We start from the raw sequence: 25,581 nt of genomic DNA on the forward strand, positions 1-25,581 counted from the left end.
TGATCTTGCGTTTAGACCCAGACTCAGAAGAGCAGACCCTCCCTTTTCCAGTGCCTTCGGAAAGATTGCCGCTGCGCAGAATGAGTCCTTTCTCCTCCACCCTTAACCTACAACCCAGCTTCCCCGGGCGCTCCTACTTTGATTTCCGGTCCTCGCCCCACCAGATGAGCTTGCATTCCTCTTTGCAGTCTCTCAATGCACCCGGTGAGCCCAGCTGTCTGACCTTTGCTCTTCCTCTCTGTGCCTGGACCGCATCTCTGCAGTCCGTGTTTCCTTCTTGCCATCCGTGTACGTGCGGAGGGAGGGGCGGGGCGGGGCGGGCACGGGGGTCTCTGTGTCTGGGGCCTGCTTCTGGGGCCGGTGGGGCTTCGTGCGTCCTTGTTTCCGTGGTGTCCCCCCCCCCCACCCCGCCCTTGAGCTGTCCGATGGCATTGGAAAGTGATGAGCGAAGTTGTTCTTTTTGCACAAGCTGGTCCCACCATGGATCCCCCCACTTTGTCATCCCATGCAGTGGCAGTGGCATAGCACGGCACGGGCTTGAGCGGAGGCTGGGGCAGCGGTTGGCAGGGGGGCAACCCTGCTGTCTCCAGGAAGCCAGCGCGCCTGGGCCGCTGCATCCACCCGGGAGCGGTCTGATTAAACATAGACTTAAGAGATCTTTCCTGTGCACAAAAATCAAAGCGGAAACGCACCAATAGCAGAAGGCAGCCTGCATAGCAGGCAAAGCAGAGTGAGCGCATTTTTCCCTGCAAAAGCCTGCGCTCACTGGGAGGACGGTGGGGGGCGCTCAAGGCGAGTCTCGCCCAGTCTGGTCCACAGCTCCCACCCGCCCCAAGCTGCGCCCAGCCGCACCGGGTGCCAGGCTGTGGGCCGCTGTCCCGAAAGCTAGACATGGCTACTTGGCATGACTTCTGTCTAGCGCACAGAATCATGAAATAGCTAAGACGCAGACGTATTGGATCTCTTCAGGACTATCTTGTAATCATGAATACACATGACACACATTTTACATTTCCAAAGGTTTCTTTTGACGCGTTTATTTATGTTTTAATCTTTTTCGCTCATCCTACATCCTTGAGTGAAGGAGGCCACAGCATGACGGTGCATAAAGGATGCAGGAACTTCAAGTTCTCTTTAAGATGACATTTTGCTTTGCGGTTTTCTGTTCCTTCTTGTTTTTTCTGTGCACTACTGGCTTTCCAACATGCCTTGTTCGGAACGTTCTCACTTGTCTTTACTGTACTGAAAGATTGTTACAGTCTTTGTAATGTATATTGTCTCAAGAATAAAATGAAATGTGGGGTTGGGGATGTCTATTGGGTATAAATATTTATCAGGCCTGTTGTAGCTGTATCGTTGAATCTTAAATGTATGATGTTGTGTTTAAAGTAGTGTAAAAAAATTTTTTGCAATATATGTTTGAAAAAGATTCTCACAAGGCGTGATTCATGTGAAAAAATGTAAAAGCCCTGTTCAGATTCTACAAACTGTATATGAAATTCCACCCGTAACCCTCGGCGCTCTAATCCATGAATAGGCATTGATGGGACTGTCCACAGAGACTAACCACAAATATCAGCCATGACTTGGGGAGGAGATTCTTTTGTCTGGGAATTCATCCCAGAGAGAACTAGACTAACCCAGAGTCAAGATGTAATATTTAAATTCAGTTTCTAACTTAGTGCCCCGTCCTTTCTTTCCATTACGTTGCTTTCTTAATTCTTCTCAAATCAAGTTAAGTCAGTGCATTACCCGCCAGGAGCGCTGGTGGCACAATGGTTTGACTGTCACTGAAATCGTCCACAGTGGGAACCCACCAGTCACCCTGCAGCAAACAGAATGGCAGTCGGCTTCTGTGCAGAGTTACAGCGTTGGAAACCCAATGGGGCAATTCTACTCTGTCCTGTAGCGCCTAAGGGCCTTATTACATTGGGGGCGGGGGGAGTAAACAATCCTTTCTCCACTTCCTAAAGCTCATTTCCACGTCAGTTCCCAGCACCACTCAAAATTGTAGGTCACACTCCTGAGAAGGTTTTACCCCTGGGCATGCCTTCCCCTAACCTGACTTAGGTTCTCACTGGGTGAGAGTTTATAAATCCTGGAGAAGGAGGGGGTCTGGAGGTGGAGGTGGGAAGGATTCTCCACAGGTCTTTCTAATAGAGCTCCAAGAAAATGACCACCCCTATCCTTCCTCCTCCCCCTCAAGTGAGAAAGATAGATGTGTAAAATAAGGAGACAAGATGATATATATTTACTACATTTATATTAAGAACCATCAAATGTATTTCTTAGTGTATGGAGTGTGTTACCTGCTCAGTTAAATATGTATCATTTCACCTGGGCCCAGGCCACAATAAGGCCCTTAGGCATAGGCAGAGTAACCTAAGTTCACAGTACCCATGCAGTGTGGCGTTCCATCGGTGCCCAGTGATGGCTCCACTTCTGTTTAAAACACTAAGCCTTCTTAACGTGGAGCTGTTGGTGGAAAAGATCGAACTTGGAAAATGATGTCATTCAAGGTGCTAAGTTTGCAATCAATTAGAGGATGATGTATTACATAATTTTAAAAAGTTAAGTCTACTCTTTCATTTAGAAAGAGGAGAGATTCAATTTTAGCCAATGATATCAACTAACCCCAAAAGGGCTTTGGTTTCCAATGAATCAGGCCTCCAGTGACTCGAATCAGTCGGTGCTTTTTAAGTACAGACAAGTCATTTTTCTGGACCTGGTTGTTGTTTCATAGCTTTGATGTGTAGTATCTCTTTGTAGGATGCAATTTTGAGCCACAGTCTGCGCCTTACTCTCAATTAGGCAAGTATACTTATTGTAATTGTTCTGTCTCACTTCTGTGGTTGGTATGCTCAATGTCCTTCACAAAATAAATGGCAGCAACTTATTTTATGTCAATAAACGTGTCTGATGTCATTCTGACCTCATTATAACAATTTCTCAAAGTCTTTTGTTTCATGGTACCTGTATTTTTTTAATGTTATGCCTCAAAGAACCTAACCTCCCCCAACCCACAACCCAGTTTTCTTAGACACCACTACAAAGCCCCCTTTAGGAGCCTGAAAGGTGGGTAAAGGCACAAACCAGCCCCATGGTTGTAGCATGCATCGCATTTTTAATTCATCCCTTTTGGCTATTAGATTCTCAAAAGAGACATGTTTTCTTATCAATGTCAATTTTGCTTCCCATTTCTCTCTTCCATGCCTTTCACGTGGAATAACAACAGTTGACATTAAAAAGCTGTTGGCAGGTATGAAGCAACCTTATTCTATGACAATAGCGAAGACCGAGGTGCGTGGGAGGTGGATCACACGTTCAGTCAGCAGCTACATCTCTCCAGGGAGTGTTAGTTATAAATGGCACTGACCTGGGGGGAGGGTAGTTAGCAGAGTGTACCAGGGCATCGTTCTTCCTGTCCAAAACACCCACTGCCTCAGCAGAATGCTCGACCTCTTCGTTTTAGGAAGAACAAGCAAATGTATTGGTACATTATGAAGGAAGCCACCTACGCCACATCCGAGTCAAATCACTGGTAACAATTCACTTAGTGGCCAAGAGCCTCAGCATCTTTGAGCATCCCCTGGAGCTTCGGGCTGTTTTCCAAACAACTAGGGCTTCGCCATTCTGCTGAAGGACTTTTTCCTGATCTCACTCCCAGTGTTTTATCCCTCCTCCATCTAGGCCTCTCCACGCGAGCCTCCCCACCTCAAGGGTATACTCGTGCCACTTAGCTGGTCCGCTCTCCCTTTATGTCTGCGGTGCACTGTTCTGCCAGTCACCAGGTGAAGGGACTTGCACCTTCCATAACCGATGCCATTTCACTCCCAGATCCCCTGGTAGATCGAGTCTGAGTCAGCCAACCCCTGCTGGATCGAATCGGTCCTGTGTCCTCCCACTGTTTCTGGGTGCAGAGAGTGTCACGTTGCAGGACATGCCCCTTGTCTGCTAACTTCTGGTCCCTTCTGGCCCTGGAGCTCCTTCTTGCATGGCAGCATGAAAATGGAGCTCAGCGCCCCTCACCCGGCCAGGAGTCTGCTCCAGTGTTGAGCAACTTGAGTCAGCCTTACTGACCCGATTCCCTTCTGTTGTTCTCAGTGGCCTGGTTTGCTTTCGACCCTGGCTCCGCGCACTCTGACATCATCTTCTCCAATGACAACCTGACTGTGACCTGCAGTAGCTACGATGACCGGGTGGTGCTGGGGAAGACGGGCTTCTCCAAGGGCGTCCACTACTGGGAGCTAACTGTGGATCGCTATGACAACCACCCCGACCCTGCCTTCGGTGTGGCGCGCATCGACGTGATGAAGGATGTGATGTTAGGAAAGGACGACAAAGCTTGGGCAATGTATGTGGACAATAACCGGAGCTGGTTCATGCACAACAACTCGCACACCAACAGGTACCCTGCAGCCCCCAAACCAAGCCTTCTTCACGTTGGCTTCCTTTCAGGAGGGTGAGCACCAGACAAAGGCTTCCTCGTCCCTGGTCCCCACACACCCACACCAGCAAGGAGCTCTCACAAATGGCTACCGTAAAGTTTCAAAGACTTAGCTCCCCAAGCACAAGATCCCTTTAGTTGCTCTTGAAGGTCCCCGTGCTACACCTCCCTCGCTCCTGGTATCATAATGCCAAGTGACATTACAAGGCAAGTTAGCTGTCTAATCCATTCAAGCCAAGTTCAAAGACCTATTAAGTGGACACTAAGAAAAGGCGGCAGGTGGTCTTCATTAAGTAGCTCAGGCCTTCTCCTTTTCAGCTAAATCAATCCTGCTGGTGACCTTTTGCATCAAAATGGAGATGGGAGGAAAATGCTGACTCATAGCCCTGCTATAGAGTGGGTTACATAGTAGCTGCTAACATCGAGGTTGACAGTTCAAACCCACCAGCAACTTTGCAGAAAAAGTGAAGCTTTCTGCTCTCATAAAGATGACAGGGAAAAAAGAGACAGAGACAGAGATGTGTGATGGGGGAATAGGGCACTGACCCACCCAAGGGGAGGGGAGTGTTTGTGTCTTCACAGGGAAAGAAGGATCAGACTTAAATCCAAAAAGAGAAAAAAAGATACACAGCCTCAGACACACTGAGACCATTCTACTTTGTCCTATTGGGTCACTAAGAGGACTCTGCCAGGCCACTCTGTGTGGAAAGTAAGGCTCCCCATACACCCCTATGAAAGAAAACTGCCCAGCATACAAAACATAAGCCTTCAGCTTACCAGAAAGGTGCTTGGGAGCCAGTTACTAGTGTTTTTCTGACCTTCTACTTCCAAATCCAAAGAAGGAGAGTAGTAATCTTTTTCTCCCCGCCAGAATATTCTGAAGATTCAGGGAGTGGCGTGCCAATGCCTGCTGCATTGACTGGCACCTTGCTGGCATCTAAAATTAGAAATCACTGTTGGCGTTCTGATGATTGTTATCAATATGACTCCGCAGAATATACGCCCTTCATCTAAGGAAATCGTCTGGACGCCAGCTGGAACAGCATTAGACTAGGCACTCTTATGGGTGTCTAGGTTCAGAGCACCAGTCTGCTGGGGAAAGAGAACCTAACCATCTCCTTGAGGTTGCCTCTATTGCCAAAATATAGAAAAGTGTCATTTAGCACATACTGTCATTTTTCAGCTAGCCTTCCTTCTTCACTTGATCTGTGCTCCCTCTCCAAATGTGTTTTTCATAAATTTTCTAGGCAGAGCAGTGCCTTCTTTATTGTAAAAGATTTCCCTAGGCTATGGACATGCCCACTGGTGTCTCTGGGGGCTGGGGGCCTGGGGGGGGGGGAGGTGAAGCAGTTGTGTTCCATCAGAGCAAAGGGAAAGGGAGCCAGGCAGCATTAGAATAAGTGACTCCACTGCCAGGTCGTTCGATAGACTCATCACTGACCCTACTCTGGGCCAGAGGGCATCCATGGTCTCCTGTCACTTCCCCTGGGATATTTTCTATCTATCTCCATGCGGGCTTACATTATTCACCGTCACATGGGAGGAATCCATCCACCACTTCATCTTGATATCAGTTATCTCCAGGGCGGTACACTTTGTAGACACGCCCCCTCTAGTTATGACATCATAACCCATGCACCGCGCTTCCTTTTCCCCTCCAGTGTCGTTAGATTGCAGTGAAGGGAGGAGGTGAGAACACCATGACCACACTGCCCACAGAAACACGTCTTCAAGGACAAACAAACATGTCTGTTTGCATGCAAACTGCATGTGTGTCATGTATGTTGTCACTGCCGAACCTATGGATCAGCCAGGTGCGATCTGTAAACCTGTCTTCGGGTGCGTCTGTGCAGTCTGTCTTCTGCACGCCAGAGGAGTCGAATGGCATTTTTCAGCTCTGTGCTCTGCTGAGAGGAGGATGCCCACAAGGAGGGGGAGAGCAGACAGGTGTGAATTCCAGGTTTGTAAACCATCTCTGGAAGCCTCGATAAGACGCAGCTTTGTACAATGGTGTTTGTCACAAATCCCCTAACATCTCGATCTCTCCAAGAGGAGGAGTATTATTACCATTATTTGCTAGGGTGACTCCTCTTTGGAGATGTTGTTTGGGGATGTTAAACGGCCTAACTTCTTGAGTTGAATCGACACGTCAAAAAATGTGCATGCTTCCAGAAAGAGTTTCTCTAGGTAACGGGCATCCTGCAGCCCCAAGTCCCATCTCTCATGCATATGTTTTAGCTAAGCGTTGGGCTGCTAACTGAAAAGTCAGTAGTTCGACCCCACCAGCCACTCTGCAGGAGAAGAAGGAGGCTGCCTTCTCCTGGAAGATCCACACTCTCCGAAACCCTCCAGAGCCCAGCCGCTGGCTCCTCCACGGTTGCCGTGAGTCCCCATGGACTGAAAGAGAGGGGGGTTTGGTGTACAGTGTAGGTTCAACTTAAGTGCTTCTTTATTTTGACTTTCAACTGAAGCCGTTCGGGATTTCATGATCTTGCCTTCACACCATTTGTGCAAAGTGTGTAACATAACTAAGTCAGACTGCTGATCGTCCAAAGGCTAGCCTTGCAGTCTTCCCAGTTCTGATTCCTACTGCGGCGGCCCAGTGGGGGACACGCCATCCAAATGACATCACTCTCAGCCAGGCAGAGCGACAGCAAAGCAGTCATGGTCCAACCCAGGCATTCTCAACAGGGGGCAGTCTCTCCCCAGGGAGCCCCAAAATAGCCCCCACCTCACTCTTGTTTCATGGAGCAAGCACAGATGTGCTTACAGTGCCCATGTGGATGGACATGCAGTACATCTGTGATATTACATTTTAATGCAGTGGGTGAGGCACGGTCTGGGCAATAAGCTTATGTAAAAAGCCTCTGAGGGGAGGCAGTGGTTCTTAAAGGGTTCAGAAGCACTGGTTCCACCGTAAAGAAGGGGAGTTTCTAGAACGATGTCAAGCAAGTGAAACCCGACTGCTTTCTCTCCTCACAGAACTGAGGGAGGGATCAACAAGGGGGCCACCATTGGGGTCCTCCTCGACTTAAACAGGAAAACCTTGACCTTTTTTGTCAACGACGAACAGCAAGGCCCCATAGCCTTTGAGAATGTGGAGGGCCTGTTCTTCCCTGCTGTCAGCCTCAACAGGAACGTGCAGGTAAGCTCAGAGCTCCCAACGGACTGACCACTGCCTCCAAGGCTGCGCACGGCAGTTAGCTGGTGCCCAAGAGAAGGAAGCCGAAAGTGTTGAGGCCCAGATCGAGGGAAAGAGGAGAGCAAGGTTTCCATGTGGGCAGCAGATAGGGTTCCAAAGCACTATGCATCCTTCCTTCTAAACTTGGCCACAGTCTCGTGAGCAGGAACGGGGCAACTGGGATTCTATTCCTGGTTTGGCCACCTGTGTCCCTCTGAGCTGTAGTCTCATCACTTGGTAGAAGTGCAGCAGTTCCCCAGCTGGCGGGGAAGCAACTGAGTCATGCAAAGCTCCGTGAGTGCTTGCGAAGAAATGGCTGTGGACGCTTGAAGTATCAGCACACAGCCCAGAACTTCTAAGGGTCTTCTCGGCACTCTTCTGGGTCAGCCTGGTTAGGTGCTCTGAGGATAGGAAATTATGAAACAAGGCCCCTTCCTACAAGTGCCTCATGATGTGTTGTGGCTATGAAACGACCAGTTGTTCTCACGTGTTCATTCACTCAACAGATGTCCAGCGGGCACCTACAACATGCCAGCCTTCGAGGATCCATCCGTGTACCCTAGTGTATAAGCATCTAGGATCCATCGTGTACCCTAGCGTATAAGCATCTAGGATACATCAGTGTACCCTAGCGTATAAGCATCTAGGATACATCAGTGGGGAAAAAATGATAACAACCTTGCTTTCCTCAAGCTTACATTCAGGTTGCAGGAAACAAGACGAGGAGCAATGCATGCAACGATTGAGTTCATTACAGTGCGCAGTGTGAGAGGGTGCAGGGCAGAACAGACCAGGGGCAGGGCAGGGGGCTGGGGAGTGCACTTGCGAGCCGCAAGTCTGCAGCGGTTCTCAACCTTCCTCATGCCGAGACCCTTGAATACAGCTCCTCATGTGTGGTGGCCCCCCAACCATAACATTATTTTCTTGGCTACTTCATCACTGTCATTTTGCTACCATTATGAATCGGGCGACCCCTGTGAAAGGGTCCTTTGACACCCCCCAAAGGGGCCGCCACCCACAGTGGTTGAGAACCCCTGCCTCCAGGGGAAGTAGGCCCTGTTGCAGTCATGGGTGAGCCAACCTTCAAAGTATTGTGGGAGTGAGCTGTGCAGATTGCTCACCAACCAGCTTTCCAGGCAGAAGAAAGTCTCTGAGAAGCCTGCCAGGCTCCAGGGGCACATGACCAGGGAAGGGTCAAGGGGGCAGTGGGCTGGGGCAGATGAGTGAGGCGCGCGCAACTGAGGAGGGAGTGCGCCCTGGTGGTCTCTGCGGGACTCTCGGGACCTCTCCACACCTAGGAGTCTCAGTCAAGGTACGGCTGCCTTCAGATCGATAGTGCGGGAGAACGCAAAGTGCTACAGGTGCTTTTTGCCCTATCCTGAACTGCAGTCTTGGGGAGCTAGTGTACAGAGAAAGAAGGCAAAAATCATCATTATTTATTACAGCGGTCCTCAACTTTCCTAATGCCACAACCCTTTCATACAGTTCCTCGTGTGGTGGTGACCCCCAACCATAACATTATTTTCCTTGCTACTTCATCACTGTCATTTTGCTGTTGCTACTTCATAACTGTAACTGTGAAAGGGTTATTCGACCCTTAAAGGGGTCACGACCCACAGGTTGAGAACCGCTGGTTTATCAGGCCATGTAGAACAATTGATTGCGACCCAGTCAGAAACTCACCGTAGGGTCTCTGACAGGTGAGCCCTTCCAGTCTCCCTACCAGCACCTGGGAGGCTGAAATGTCATTTTTCAGAATGTGTCTCTACATGGCCAGAACAAGAAGGATTATTTACCCACAAACTTCATTCCGAGGCTTCCACACCTGTAGCCGTCTCCCTTTAAAAAAAAAAAAAAGTAACACTGAAGTTGTTCTTCAAGAGTTTTGAGGGCGTGCTGAGTCTCTTCCGATACAGACCCTTATGGACAAGAAGTGAGGGAGTGGCGGTGTGGATGAACTGGTTCCCGTCTTTCCCAGTTAGCTGTCGTCGAGGTGTGAGTGTAACCGTGTAAGGGGCTCAGCCGAACTGGCAATGATTTATACGACCCCAAAATGAAAGGCCTACCCTAGTCTGGATAACAAATCAACAAGTAATCAGAGAAAGGCTGTCTCTGCTAGTCTGTTCTCCATCTAGTAAGTTGACCACAGTTACTGAGCTGTGGTCAATAGGCTTCACTACCAACGAAGCAAGGCCTGTGTCTTCAGGCAAAAGGAGCTGATTCTCCCCTAGAGTTCTCCCAGGAAGCAGGTGGGTGAGCATCATAATAGCAGGTGTCACCACGGATTGGGGAGCACATCAGGTTACCATCAGCAGAGTTGTACTTGGCTCTAGGTGTACACCCACTGAACACTGTGTATGGGGACAAGGTGGTGCTGGGGACCTCGCAGGATTCACAGTCTCTTTCCACAGGTCACACTTCACACAGGGCTCCCGGTCCCTGACTTCTACTCCAGCCGAGCATCAATAGCCTAAACCTGCATCGTGGAGACATCAGCTGCCTGTTCTTACCTCCACCTGAAGGAGCAGAGGCTCTGCCAGCCTGCCGGGCGATGAGGAAGAGGAGGAGGAGCGAACAGCTGGCTGTCTGCAGTCTTCACACCCCTCAGCGCTGTCCTACCCTTCAGCCTCTCCATTGCTATAACGCCTGCATTCACGTCCACGTTCAGTAATTTCAATCAACACAGGACCTAGACAGCCTACCACGTCCCTCTCAAAGTCTGCTTTTGTTTCACGTAGGTTTTGTTGTTGTTTAAATTGATTTAGGTGAGTTACATTTTGTTTCCGGTCATCTTATTGGTGACATACTGAACTGTCATTGCCAAGAGAAATGGCTCTTGATGATTTTTTTTATTATGCTTTCTAGCCGCTAAAGAGGTTGTAGGGGTCAACTAGGCAAGACTGGGCTGACTTTGAAGGTGGTGCTTTACTTTCTACAGTGTTCTTGTCCACATGCCTATCACACAGTGTTGGCTCTGCAGAGCCAATCTATGGGAGCTGGGCACCATGAGGTTTAACTGTCCATTGAAGCATTGAAGTGTCAGCCACATGGCTTCACAAGGGTTCGCAGTGGAGTAGCATAGGAAAATTAAAGCAACCTGGTCATAGGACAGGCCCAAAACCATGACGCTAGAAAGTTCCTAGACATATGCAGATCAAGAGACTTAGTGATTTGGTTTACTTCATGATGCATATTATTAATTGAGAACCTTCTAAGGACCAAGCACTGTACTAGACACTGGAGACAAAGCATTGGATAAGACGCGCAGGAACACTGCCCTCCTAGAGCTTGTCTTCCAATAGGAGAGAAGACAAAACCATCAAATCACATCATCATGAATGGCCATGCGCACTATAAAGGAACCAAACACGAGGCCAAGAGGCTCATGGGTGAGACCTTCCAGATACCCAGGGGGATGCTAAGCACTCACCCTTTCTGGCACTAGGACGAATGCATTGCCCCACTCTCGAAGTACCAACTCAATGACTTCTCAAATGTGCTGTTTAAGTTCCGGCTCATTCAGGAGCCCTCTGGTAGTCACGGGGTCAGCATTCTGTTTGTTAATGCTGCGACAACACTAAGCCTTAAAAATGGGTGACAGGTATTCTTCCCCCCGCCCCCTAGTCGAGATCTTTCTAACAGGGCAGCCAGAGGAAGGAGAGCCTATACTCAGTAGTAGAGGATGTTGAGGCACAATCCATGGCCCTCGCGGTCTCTAGAGGAACACGCTTTTCATCACACATGTTACTTGCACCTGCTGACACATGTAAACCCTCCCCACCCTGCTGCCACTCACAACTTTTCTGGAGTAGCTCCACTGAGGTTTGCAAAGAAGATGAAATCGTCAGCCATGGAGATGGCTGAAGGTAGAGTGGTGATAGCGCTGATTACTTAACTCTTCAGATGTTTTAGTCAACATGAGGTGGTCGAAAATGTGGTACAGGAGGTTCTGATTAACAGCCTAAATGTGTTCCATCAAGCCACCCAATTCACCACGAATAAGAGATTATCACATAAAGGAGAAGTAAGGGAGCATGGGAAGTCTAACAAATTAAAGTTCTGGCAAAAAAAAGTAGTGTGTACATGTAAATAGTTAATTATTTCCTTTTATGCTTACTTTCTTTAGATTATTTCTATCAATTACAATGGAGTTTTTTTTCCTAGTTAAATGTATCTAATTTATTGAATGGGTGCTATCCTGTTTCTGTCCAATGTGGTTTTTCTCGGCTATAGAAAATCTCTGTTGCGGGGCAACACTAGTTTGATATTTGATTTAATCTCTAATGAGACTCGATGGCTGGGCCGCTGTAGACTCATAGTTACTCTTGTTCTTTATGAAGTCCATCCTGCTAATTAGAGTCCCAGTGATTTGTAACATATAGTTTACACTGAATTGCAGATATAGATACCTATGACTACCATACTAGGAATAAAAAAATAAAACAACTGTCATTTCTGCTGTGCCAATAAATGATTTTTATGAGAGAACATATGTCTCTTTAGAATTTCTTAGTTCTTTTCTTTTTGGGGTGTCAATTCACGATGCTTCCTCAATGAAGTAGAATTGGAAAACCAAACTCAGTCATGGAGCCCGCTCACAGCCAGCGCCCCCTACAGACAGGGTAGAATTGCTCCTCTGGGTTTCCGAGACTGTAACTCTTTACAGAAGTCGAAAGCCCCGTTTTTCTCCCTTGGAGCTCCTGGTGGCTGGTGGTGTCAAACTGCTGACCTTGCAGTTAGCAGCCCAATGCATCACCTCTACACCAATAGGACTCCTGTCATTGGGAAACCTCCCTAAAAACACAAAAGCAAGCCAATGGCACGGGCCTCAGAGCAGAGCTGCACTCCGGGGGGGTTTCAATGTCTGTGTGCTCACAGGCAGATCTTTCTTTGCCAGTGTCTCCGGGTGGATTTGAACAGTTAACCTTTGGGTTGATAGCTGAACACTCTATTTTCAAAGTAGCTATATCGCAATCCTGAAAGGAACCCTTAAATATGAACCCCATGCGGTCTGAATGCGTCCCTCTACAAAGGCTGTGCTGCCGCATCTAGTGGGGCTCGGGCGGGTTATGATCTGGAGCCGGACGTGAGGACCCCCACAGTTTTCTGCCATCTCCTCAAACCTGCCTGATGCTTGGGTAGCCCCTGTACTATGTGATAAACTGTCCTATGTGGGAAACTGACACAGGGAAATGTGAGGAGGGCTTTCTTCCCCAACTTACAACAGAGGGAGTCAGAAAGCCAGCATTCCACGGTAGGAAAGCCTCCACTTTGGTAACTTAGAGATAAAATTCAAGTACATGATCCTGCTTTAAATATCATTCCCACAGATTCTCCCCTAGCAGTTATGCTGCCTTAAAGTGAGCACCTGTTGATTTTATCTCCCTACAGAAGCAGACATCCTGGTGCTTTCTCTTCCCGCATGCCATCCAGCCCCTTCATGCCTTTCCCCAATGCAGGTATTAGGTTTCCTCACCTGTCAGCTCAGAGATCTTACCATAGATCCCACCCATCTTGTGACATATGTAACTACTGAATACCTATAAATATCCCAAGATAGTAATCACCTTCTCTCCCACTTCCGCATGGACCACCAACCCGGAGGGGCTGAGGCGAGCATGCTACCATAAAATGTGTCTGACTCCTTTACTTTATTCTCTCTCCTATCTTTCCTAATCTCTATGACTTTACTATAATTTTCATGTATCATAACCGTTCAATTGCACCTACTGACCCTTCGGTTGTGAGAGGCTGGCTTCCTCGGACAACTGGTGTCAGCCTCTGGGACCTCGCCTTCTTACTTTACCTCTCCCTGAGTAACTGAAAGGATTGACGCTCACTTGCTCTTCCTGTTGGGTAGATTGCCGCTGCATAATGTTCCCTGTCTTCCTTTGACGTGGCCTTTTCCTTTGAGCTATGTGGTTGGGAAAGGAGATTAACCCACTACCATTAATGAGGCCATTCTAAAGTAGCTCTTAAATACCCTATCATTGCTTCCGCCCTGGGAGCTCAAACCCCACGTATGGCGACCTTGCACAATGGAATGAGACACTGTGCAGACCTGTGCCACCCCATTATTGGCTTCCGGTCAGACCATTGTGATCCATGGGGTTCTCGTCCCCTGATGTGGGGGAGTGGATGCCACGCTTTTCTCCCAAGTCTGTCTCGGTACAGAAGCTCCACTAAAACCTGTCTAGCTTCACAGTAGCATGGAAGCTTCCACTGGCAGACGGACCATGGATGCAGACGGGGTGCGTAGGGCAGGAATCGAACTGTGGCCTCCCACATGAAGGGTGAGAATTCTACCACTGAACCACCACTGCCCCCTATGTTCCCGGTCCCTGCTGCCAGAGTGCACTCTCATAGGGGCCCTATAGGACAGAGACGTGCCCCCAGAGAGTTTCCAAGGCTGTAAATGTTTTCAGGAACTGACTGCCACCTGTTCTCCAGTGCAGGGATGGTGAGTTCAAACCACCATCCTTTTGGTTCGCAGCCTAGCACTTTAACCACTGGGACACCCCTGGACTCTTAATGAACCTTTACCTCACCATTGCCATTGAGAAGATTCCGACTCATAGCAACCTGTACAGGGCTTCCGGGCTGATCTGCTCTTCCTGTCAAGTGGCCGGTAGGTTTGAACCTCCTACCTTGCAGTTAGCAGTCCAGTGCTGACCCAACAGTGCCTCCAGGGCTCTTTTTACATACCCTTAAGCAATGCAAAAACTCACTGCCGTCGCGTAGATTCCAACTCACAGGAGTAGGGCAGAGCAGACTGCCCCTGTGGGTTTCCAAGACTACACCTGTGTGGAAGTAGAAAGCCTCATCTTTCTCAAAGCTGGTGAGTTCAAACTGCTGACCTTGTGGTTAGCAGCCCAACTTGTAACTCACCCTGCCACCAGGACTCCTTATATCCACTTCCCATTTCTCACTAGGAAATCCCAGGCCCCATAAAATCTACAAGGGTTAACATCAATGCAGAGTTGATGGTCTGATATGTATGTAAACACTACACACACACACACACACACACACACACGCACCCCTAATCCACAATAAAATGAATTATTTACTTGAAAAATAAATCCAAAGTGTTCCTATTTTGAGTGACATTCTTGCTTTTTTCCAATATTTTCCCTAAAAGTTATCTATTGAATTCTTGATAAAGAAAATAAGTTATCTTTACACTCAAAGCACGACTGAATGTGAAACTTGAACTCTGAGAGCGACTCACACTTTCTGACACTCCTCTGTGGTTTCCCGAGTATAGGATAAAGGGACCCCCAAGCAAGGGAAGCCACCTTGATGCGAGAAAGCTTCGGGCAGGTGTAGGCCAGTTGTTCTCAACGCTGGCTGAATTATGTATTAACATGGGTCCACGCATTAAATTCTGTGTGAACGTGTGTGCTGCGCCCAACGGGGGGAGGGAGAGAGCACGGAAACGTGGTCCAGCATGTGAAAGCGCTATGGGAGATAACAATGAAAGGCACATTCAATATAACTGACCTGATTTGTAAGCGGCTTGGAGGCGCACCAGCAAGTGATGGAATCCGTCCACGGTTTCCACCTCTCCAAACCGAAGGCAGCAACAGGATGTTCCGTGAAAGCCAAGTCACGTTCAGACTCGAGCCCTCTGGACAGCGCCTGCACATCCCAAGTGTCCTGGGGTCTTAAAGAGCCCTGGGGGCGTGGCAGTTCCACCCTGGGCTGCGACCTGCGCGCTCTGCAGCTGGAAACCACCAGCGCTGAGAGCCAGGCAGAGCTTTCTGGTTCCCGAAGAGTGACAGCCTCAGAAACTCGCAGGCGCAGTTCTACCCTGGCCCGCGGGGGCGCGAGGGGTCTCAGACAGGGACGCCTGTGCAGCCTGACAACCAGGCCAGAGACCGACCTCGTTCCTGTTTACTCAGGCGTTTGCAACCGAGTGTCCGGAACGACTCTGACCACCTTCTTCGTGTGCAGCAGTGTCGTCTTTGGAAGTTGACAAGCTAGTTTGAAACGCTTCTGCAAGAACACGTGCAAGCGTGCAGGCAAGGAAATGCTGAGAAAAGGCAACGCCTGGACTTGGAAAACACCCGGCGGTCTATTCGAAAGCAGTGAGATCCAAGATGGTGCGGAGCTACCAAGAGCCATGACGGACAGGAGAAGTCAGGAACCGCTTCACGGGTACTGAAGAGACACTCACAAAGGGGAAAGCAGATTACCAAAGAAAAGGTGAAAATGACCATTCGAAAAATGGTTAACAACTTCTTCTTAATCGTGTCGCCTTGTAGATGATAAGATGTTAAACAGGAACTCTATTTCTAAGCTTATGCACCAGAAGAAAATCTAGATATTTTTATGACATGCCTCAAGGAGGCTTTTGAAGCTGCTGAAAATTATCTTATGCAATTGGCTTCTCAGATTTCTGAAACTCCTCTCCAACTGCAATTAAGGAATTTAAATTCTCCTTTGTTATCCCCGCCCATCTATTTTGCCCGTCTATTTTCTTTTATAAGTAATCAGGTTCATCTTTATTCCATAGCCCACTTCTCATATGGAAGATTGATCAGGTTTATGGATTTATTGATAGGTTGTCATTTAACAAACTACTTGTAAGAAGAGACTGAGTTATTAAATACAAACTATTCAACATTCAGTCTCCAGGCTCTTTGCCCATAGTAGTTAACGAGCTTCTAATGAGTCCGTCATCTGCAGCAAATGAGGATCCTAATTGTTCTCAGTGTAATGCCAATTTCCGAGTGAGATCTGTGAAGAGACTGCTCCCCTTGAGGTATTTTCTAATTGCCTGGTGGGCAGGGTGGCTGCCATACAGGAAGAAATCAGTCTCCGGCCTTATTTGTCTGGCAGGCTCACTGTAATGAGTAGGTGAAAATTAATTGCAGCTTCTCAAGAGGTTGGTTTCATCACTGACACTTCAGCATTGACATCATATAATAAACTTTGACAATGGATGGGGCTTCAAAAAGTTCATGAGAAAAATGGAATTAAAAGATAATGCAATTTTTCCACCAGCTTTTCAAACCCCCCTCATATATGTGGCCAGAGTTTCAAACACGTTTGACTCCCTACTGAGACTTTGCCTTTCCACCCCAGACATACTGACCCAGGATCAACATTTTAACAAGATCACCAGGTGAAAAAGAGGCTCTGATTCAGTATATCAGAGGTGGAAAGGTAAAGTCTCCGCAGGGCGGGGGTCGAACAAGACTCAACCAGCTCTAAGGTCTAGTTCAAAGCCAGCAGCCTTTCTGAGATAATCTGCTTCCATAAAGATGCACAGCCTGGGAAACCCTATGGAGCAGGACACTCTCTCCCATAGAATTACTGTGAGTGCGAATTGAACTCAAGCACAATGGGCTCAGTTAGTGGTTACAGTTGCCATCGACAACACAGATGCTAGGTGCCCATCGTCCTTGTTGAGGGAACTCTCTTACTGTTAAGGGAGTAATCTGAGCATCCGCTCTCTGTGCCTCAGGGATGGGCAGAGTGTTCCCGCGGCTCTGATGCAGCACTGGGGACCACAAAGAAAGAGGGCCCTGGGCTATAATGATGCCAGGTTGGCCCCAAGGCAGCAAGCAAAGGAATACAGGAGGCAGGGGCAGCTGAGTCACAAGGAGATTCAGAGGCATGTCTCCCAGCATTTTCCTCTCCACACCTCCTCCAGAGATATTAGGGGATAAGAATGTTCTTTAAAAACAAAACAAAACAAAAACACCAGCCTGTGTGATCATGAGGTGTTGTTGGGATCAGGTATCAGGCATCTAAGACCAGAATAAAACCATACCTAAGGTGAAGGGGGACGGGGCAAGGAGTGGAGACTCGATGCCCATCTGTAGACAATTAGACATCCTCTTACAGAGGGGTCACAGGGAAGAAATTAGCCAGTCAGGGTGCAGTATAGCACCGATGAAACACACAACATTCCTCTAGTTCTTTGGTGCTTCCTTCCCCCCACTATCATGACCTCAATTCTACCTTACAAATCTTAGACGAGAACATTCTAATTGCTACAGATAAGAGCCCACAACACAGGGAATCCAGGATAAATAAACCCCTCAGGGCCAACAAGGAGAGTAGAGATACCCGGAGGATTAGGAGAGGGTGGGGGAGAAAGGGGGTATCACAAGGATCCATCTAGAAACCCCTCCCAGGGGAACGAATAATGGAAAAGTGGGTGAGGGGCAGCGAAGGGTGATGTAAGATATGGAAAAAATAATCTATAACTTAGCAAGTGTTCGTGAGGGAAAGTGGGTTGGGGAGGGAGGGGGAAGAAGTGGGGAGCAGATATCAGGGGCTCAAGTGGGAAGAGAATGCTTTCAAAATTATGATGACGACATATGTGCAAATGTGCTTGACACACTGGATGAATGTATGGATTGTGAGAAGAGATATAAGAGCCCCCAATAAAAGTATTTTTTTAAAAAACTAAAATAAAGCAATCACCATATACACCCTAAAAAATAAAATTATCCTACATCCAACTTGTTTCAGAGCCCATTATATTATTCTTTTCTCGCTCATTGTTTATTTAGGTGGGTGGGGTAGGAATTGCTATCTCAAGACCCTTGAAAAATCACCCAGTATTAATATTTGCTGTTTACTAATTTTTCTAACTTGGTCAATAGGTATTATAATTGAAATATTTTATCTCTGTTCACTACATTAAATCACAACTTGAAGAAAAATGTTTAAGCCTCTTGTCAGGCCCCTGACAGTAACTAAAGAAAATGTAATAAACAATGGAGCACATGCCTAGTAGAGATTTTCAAAGACAAAATTATAAAGAAAGACAACCAAGGAATGTAGGTTCTCCACAAAACATGATGTTTTCATGGTTGGAATCTTCCTGGAGCTAGACCACAGGATCCCAAATTTATTGGGCCTTTCAGGGCAAAAAAAAATTACTCGATGTCCCCTCACCACAACCATCCCACCACCCCAACAATTAACAACATTTGTGTTTTCACCCATCATCCAGGGTAAAGTGCCGCCATCTGCTTTTGTTCAGTTCCCCCTGAAGGGGGCAGCATCACCCACTTTAGGAAACACTGAGCTAAACTCAGAAACAATAATAATAATCACGTATGCTCCTATTTCTCGGATGTAAAGGTTGATTGTGTGTGTGCGTGTGTATGTGTGTGTGTTCCTGCACACTCTGAAACCGGGATGCATCTTAACAACATATAGATGTCAAAAGAGACCCATCGCAAGATATGACAAAATAATAATCTATAAATTATCAAGGGCTCATGAGGGAGGGGGGAGGAGGGAGGGAGGGGAAAAAAGAGGACCTGATGCAAAGGGCTTAAGTGGAGAGCAAATGCTTTGAAAATGATGAGGGCAAAGAATGTACAGATGTGCTTTACACAATTGATGTATGTATGGATTGTGATAAGAGTTGTATGAGTCCCTAATAAAATGTTTTTTAAAGAGAGAGAGAGAGAGAGACCCATCAGCCACTGGTAGAGCTGCAGTTCTCCTCTTTGGCTCCACGTTGAAACCATCTGGGAACTTAGAAAACTGACCATTTAATTGGCTGGGGATTCGGTCTGAGCACCTCGAGCCTTTTCATTTCCCCAAATGATGTGAATGCATGGCCAGGGTTGAGCATCAGGCGACAAGAGATGAGTGGGTAGCATACAAAGGGAGCTTCCAAACAATTGTGGGAGAAAAAAACAGAAGATAACAGAATTTTTCCACAAATTGTCTGGAGTCCCCTTCATGTGCTTCAGACAGCTGTTATCGCCTGTATGTTTGCAGTCTTCTGCATCAGAATCAACCTGAGGGCATGAGAGTGTGAATGACTGTGTTTGGAATGCTAGGCATGTCTGTTCATCCATCGGGACATTTACTTGTTTTGGTGGCAGTTGAATTTAAGCTCACATAATCATTGTCACTTTAAGAGCTCTTTGCTTTAATCATTTTATCGGGGGTTCATACAACTCTTTACATCAATTGTGTAAAGCGCATTTGTACATTCATTGCCCTCATCATTCTCAAAACATTTGCTCTCCATTTAAGCCCTAGGCATCAGCTCCTCATTTCCCCCTCCCTCATGAACGCTTGATAATCTATAAATTATTTTGTCAGATCTTGCTCTGTCCCACATCTCCCTTCACCCACTTTTCTGTTGTCAGTCCCCCAGGGAGGAGATTATATGTAGATCCTTGTAATCAGTTCCCCCTTTCTACCCCACCCTTCCTCTGCCCTCCAGGTATCGCCACTCACATCACTGGTCCTGAAGGGATCATCTGCCTGGATTCCCTGTCTTTCCAGTTCCTATCTGTACCAGTGTACATCCTCTGGTCTAACCAGATTTGTAAAGTAGAATTGGGATCATGCTAGTTGGGGCGGGTGCGGGGGGGGGGGGGAGCATTTAGGAACTAGAGGAAAGTTGTATGTTTCATAGTTTCTACACTGCACCCTGACTGGCTCATCTCCTTTCCACGACCCTTCCATAAGGAAATGTCCAGTTGCCTACAGATGGGCTTTGGGTCCCCAATTTGCATGATTTTTTTGTTCTTTGATGCCTGATACCTGATCCCTTTGGCACCTCGTGATCGCACAGGCTGGTGTGCTTCTTCCATGTAGGTTTTGTTGCTTCTGAGCTAGATGGCCGCTTGTTTACCTTCAAGCTTTTAAGACCCCAGACACTATATCTTTTGATAGCCGGGCACCATTAGCTTTCTTCACCACATTTGCTTATGCACACATATAAGAGATCTTTTAAGATAATCCACTGTAATGCAGCAAAACAAACATAAAAACCAAGCCCACTACCGTGGAGTTGATTCCAGCCCAGAGCGACCCCTTAGAAGGTCCTGACACTGAATCTTCAGACAGCCTCATCTTTCTCCAGCAGAGCGGCTGCTGGGTTTAAACCACTGACTGTGGTTAGCAGTTCAACACAGCACAGGAGAGGAAAAACAAATTGTGTTGTCACCAAATCACTTACATGTGAGATGACACAATTCAAGGCAATAGCAATTGCAAAAATGCTGAGAACATTTCACAGATTTCCCAAGTCTGGGGGGGGGGGGAAAGTTATTGGGATCAACTGATAAGACAGGGGGTTGAAAAAAATTATCAGATGTCCAAAACTATCAACACCTGCCATCTCCTTCCTAGAAAAGGTCCTTACTCCAGTGATTATTTTGATGAACAACAATGAATACAAAACAAAGGGGGAGGTGAGGGATGAGGGGCCAGAATACAAACAGCATTCTTCCGTAGGCTTTTCAACTCTTGTACACTATCGCAGGTTGTAGCAAAGTCTGTGCCTTCAGTTTCTGGGCTGTGTCCTTTTTTTACAAAATCATAGGTTTCAAAACATACAAGAAGCAAAAGACTCCTTTATAATCTCTGTGAAGAAGAAACCGTCAGTGGGATGGGGGTCTTCTCTTAAGCATTTATGTTTCAGAATATCATACCAATGACTTACCATATATACTCGTGTATAAGTCGAGTTTCTCAGCACATTTTGATGTTGTTTTTATGGTAAAATTAGGTGCCTAGGCTGATATTCGGGTCAGCTTATACTCAAGTGTATATGGTATCTCAAAAAGCAGCAGAGCTTCGCCAACTCAGTTGAAAATGGGGTCCCGGCCAATTTTGCCTAGTGCATCTCTCCCAAGCACTGATTGGAAGAAATTGTGTCTCTAGGCTACACAAAACTGTGCTCGACAATGTTTCTCGTGGCATAAGCATCCACTCAGCTGATCAGAAACAAGTTCATTCCTTGGGTCTTGCTAACCTGAAAATGTTTTAAGTGGATTCTAAATGCCACAGAAACCTGGTTCCCAGCTCAGTTCTGCCTCTCTTTCTGCACGTTGTGCCTGCTCACCGCCTGACTCGGGGCACCCCAGGGGTGCAGAACAGAACTGCTCTCTAGAGTCCCAAGTTCAGATCCTTTCAAGGCAGGTGCCAGGCCTGACTTCCCAGGTGCTGTTACTCATCACCATCAAGTCAATTCTGACTCATCAGGACCCTGTCAGGCAAGGCAGAACGAACCCTATAGGTCTCTGAGACTATAAATTGTTACCAGAGTGGAACGTCCCACCTTTCTCCTTCGGAGTGACTGGTGGATTTGCGTGACTGACCTTGCAGTTAGCAGCCAAAAGCATGATCTACTATGCCACCAGTGTTCCTGAAGTGCCCTGGATTGAGTTCGAACCACCAATCCTTCAGCTACTACTTGGGTACTTAGCAATGTGTACTACATAGGAACTCCATAATATATGTTTAGACAAACAGATTAGTCATGAATAGAGATAAGCCTTATCTTGTCGTGAACTGGAGGGGGTAACACACACACGACAGAGTGGCTGTGCAGATGAAGTTTATGTGTAGTGCCTACTCTTGAGGAATCAGTTCTTGTTTACCTCTGCAGTACATACTCCATTGCTTCCGTAAATAGCACTTGTAGTGTTGTTGACTTCCAGCAAGTAGCACCCCAACTCATGGGAACCCCAAGAACAACTGAACAAAACGCTACCGGAACAGAATGAGCCATCTCCATGAGTCGCTGATGATAGTACCGATTGAGATTCATAGGGCTTTTTCATCAGCTGATATCTGACAATACAACACCTGACCTTTCTTCTGCGTCCATCGTCGTCTGGTAGCATTACTGAAACCTGTTCAGCATCTCAGCCACACACAGGCCGTGGGCAGAGTATGAAAGGCCTCAGTCCAGAGTTGAAGAGAGTTTCTCACCTGGATGGCAAGTATCCTACCTCAGAACCTCCACTGCCCCATCCCTTAAAAGGTAGACATAGCACAGAGAAACGTGAAGGCTTTGGTCCTCTACTCACTTTTAAAGATGTACGTTCCTTGAGTATATTTCACACCCCTGCTGCTTAGGACAAGCAACAGCAGCATCTGCTACCGTCAAGTTAGTGCTTTCAATGAGCCTAGAGCTAGTCTAAGCACTACATTATCTTCCTGCGATTGCCAGTTACCTGGCAGGTTACACACATCATTTATCTTGGTCAGATTTTGAGTCCTCGAGTGTCCCATTTTCAACTGAGTTGGCGAAGCTCTGCTAGTTTTTACCTAAGTCATTGGTATGGTATTCTGAAACATAATGCTTAAGAGAAGATCCCTCCTACCCCCCATTGATGGTTTCTTCTTTGAAGACTTATATTCCCAGCTTTATCCTAAGGGTTCCTCATCTGGTAATTCAACCTCCCAGTAGGTAACTGTGCCCAAGCTGCCCAAGACCACTCACATGTTTGGTGACTTCTTCGTGGGGCTCAAAAGTAAGTGGTTATGCTCATAACTTACTAAGGTAAGAGGATACAAAGCAACATCTGCAGAGCAAAAGGTGCGTGCAGTGCAGAGCCAAAGCACAAGCATCCTGGCATGCCCTCCCAGTGCAGCCTCAGCCTCGCAGTAGGTGTTTACTTCCATGAGCAACAACTGTGCCAACGAATGCCTTATTTTTTATTTTTGTGTGGGGTTACTTTCCAAATTTCCTAGAATATAATTCTTTAGCAAGCAGTAAACAAGTGTAAAAAAAAAAAACAGTATACCCTGTAAATCTTCTAAGTGATACTCCCATAGATTAAAAACAGAATCAACAAGGACTGGGTCTATATTCGCTGGATAACTTTGATCACAGAGAAAATTTTTGCCCACAGGCATTCTGGGTGAGACCCATATCACAAAGTCGCTGCCTTCAGTGGTGTCTACCAGGGGAGCTCAATAGAAAGATAGTGTTTGGGGTTTTATTTGGAGCTGACCAGCTCTTATGCCGACTCCAAGAAGAAAAAGCAAGTGTTCAGAATAAACTATATATTTTTTCATGAAGTCTAAGCACAATCAACCATGCTTGTAGGATAGGGAATTGTGGGGAAACTCCCAATATGTAAGTTTCCAGATACCAAGGGCCAATCTTGCAAACAGCACCCTATAAAGCTATTCTCAGGCCTTCTCCATTAACTTTCTCTGCACAGTCAGACCCAGTCTACGCCCCATAGCCCCCATCACCTGTAATCCTGAAAGTGTTCAAGTCTCAGCATCCCAGTAATGGACTGTAGGATCTGTATTCACTTTTCCCATCAGTACATTAAAAGTACTTACAAATATACAGGGGGATTCCAGACTTTGGGGGGGAAATTCTTTTTATCCCAATTTTCATACTTTTTGAAGCTGCCTTATATTTGTTGGGTTGAGTTATGAAAAATTGGGTACTTTAAATTTTTGAAAGGAAATACTGAAAAATATTAACAATGGATGCTGCCAATGCATGTTATTTTTATTGTTTGAATTTTTAGATACTTCCTACATGTTATAAAACACATTTTGTAATAAAAGGGAAACAATGAAAATAAAAATTATATTCCAGTAAATTTTCTAAGTGATTGTCCTATAGATTGAAAAGAGAATCTGGGAACCGGTCATAATGATCGACATATAAGCCCCTCCCAGAGGAACAGACAACCTAAAAATGGGTGAAGGGAGACACCGGTTGGTGTAAGACATGAAAAAAAATGTATAAATTATCAAGGGTTCAGGAGGGAGGGAGGGGGAGGAAGGGGAATGAGGAGCTGATAGCAAGGACTCAAATAAAAAGAAACTGTTTTGAAAATGATGATGGCAACATATGTACAAATGCGCTTGATACAATGGATGGATGGATGGTTTGTGATGAGAACTGTACGAATCCCCAATAAAATGATTTTGAAAGGAAGAAAAGAAGAAAGAAAGAAAGAAAGAAAGAAAGGACAGAAGGAAGGAAGGAAGGAAGGAAGGAAGGAAGGAAGAAAAGCAGTATCTATAAAGACTGGGCCTGGATCCACTGTATAACTTTGACCAGAGATATTTTGGGACACAAACATTCTAGATGAGCCCCATAAAGCATTTTTCCCTTGGGATTTACACTTGGCTCTGTGCTATTCCATCTAGTCCTCATAGCTTGTATCCCCAAAACAGTGATCAACCCATGAAACAGATTGGTCAACTTGTTAACTGCAACAACAAAAAAGAAATTAGAGCACTACTCATGTACCGTAGCTTCCAGTAGTAAATGCATCAAATTTTGAGAGTCATAATCAGCTTTGAGCTCGCTATTCTGAGGAACAGAAAACAAAATTTTTAATAAAAAGAAATACTTTCTTAAGTATATTTTTCTGAACCTCATATTGAAAATTGGTTTGAACAGATGAATTAATAGCAAGAAACTAGCATGCTAAAAATATTCTCAGTAGCAGTGGGAACTAGTCTAAATGTTTTTGCATTTGCGACAATCAATTCCATAGTTGACATGGTTACTATTTATGATAATTAAATGATAGTTAACTAAGATTCAACATTGATAAACACCAAAATTATTATTAGTCAGCTACTGTTGAATAATGCCAACTCAATTTTCCTAGCCTTCTAGTGAGATTCCTTTTCTTTATTACTTAGATCCCTTTAGTTCAAGAATATTGTACAGTGGCAATCTAACTACACATTCTACATAGGGAAAGGCGCTCTTTCATTACAACTTTTAGAAGACATGTGAAATGAAAAGGCATGGGCAGAGTGTGGTAGCGACATTTATAATAACCAAAATTCACTCACTACCATCCAAGTGATGCCGGACCACAGAGACTCTACAGAACACGGTAGAACTGCCAGGTGGGTTTCTGAGACTGTCACTCTTCACAGTCTTTCTCCCGAGGAGCAGCTGGTGGTTTAGAACTGCTGACCTTGCAGATTGAAGCCCAACTCGTAACCTCTATGCCACCAAAATAACCCAAATGTTGCTCACCAGCAAAATGGATTCAAAGTTGTGCCGCCCTCATACATAGATTGCTATGCCGCAATGAAAAGCTAAGGAGTGTGGCAAAGCATAAATGAAACTTAGAGAGTGTCTCAGGGATCATTGCTCCAATAAAAGAAATACCACAACTGAGCGGCTTTAAAAAATAAGCATTTATTTTCTCACCGTTTAGGAGGCTTGAGGTCG

General features: G+C 46.3%; 1 protein-coding gene across 19 annotated transcripts in view; it reads left to right on the forward strand.

Annotated features, from left to right (window-relative positions):
• The window catches only part of TRIM9 (tripartite motif containing 9), a 125,323-nt gene extending 115,221 nt beyond the window's left edge, over positions 1 to 10,102 (forward strand). For 5 of the 19 annotated variants that reach the window (XM_075530882.1, XM_075530884.1, XM_075530887.1 and 2 more), the window contains 3 exons: positions 4,105 to 4,408; positions 7,430 to 7,592; positions 10,040 to 10,102. In XM_075530882.1, coding sequence (XP_075386997.1) covers positions 4,105 to 4,408; positions 7,430 to 7,592; positions 10,040 to 10,102 — 530 coding nt within the window. Of the gene's footprint in view, positions 1 to 15; positions 205 to 2,769; positions 2,812 to 3,235; positions 3,260 to 4,104; positions 4,409 to 7,429; positions 7,593 to 10,039 lie in introns of all 19 variants that reach the window. The other 14 variants (XM_075530870.1, XM_075530871.1, XM_075530880.1 and 11 more) reach the window with 9 other exon arrangements.
• Positions 10,103 to 25,581: the final 15,479 nt, after the last annotated feature.

The sequence above is a fragment of the Tenrec ecaudatus genome, chromosome 14, assembly GCF_050624435.1.
Source record: "Tenrec ecaudatus isolate mTenEca1 chromosome 14, mTenEca1.hap1, whole genome shotgun sequence".
NCBI lineage: Eukaryota > Metazoa > Chordata > Mammalia > Afrosoricida > Tenrecidae > Tenrec > Tenrec ecaudatus.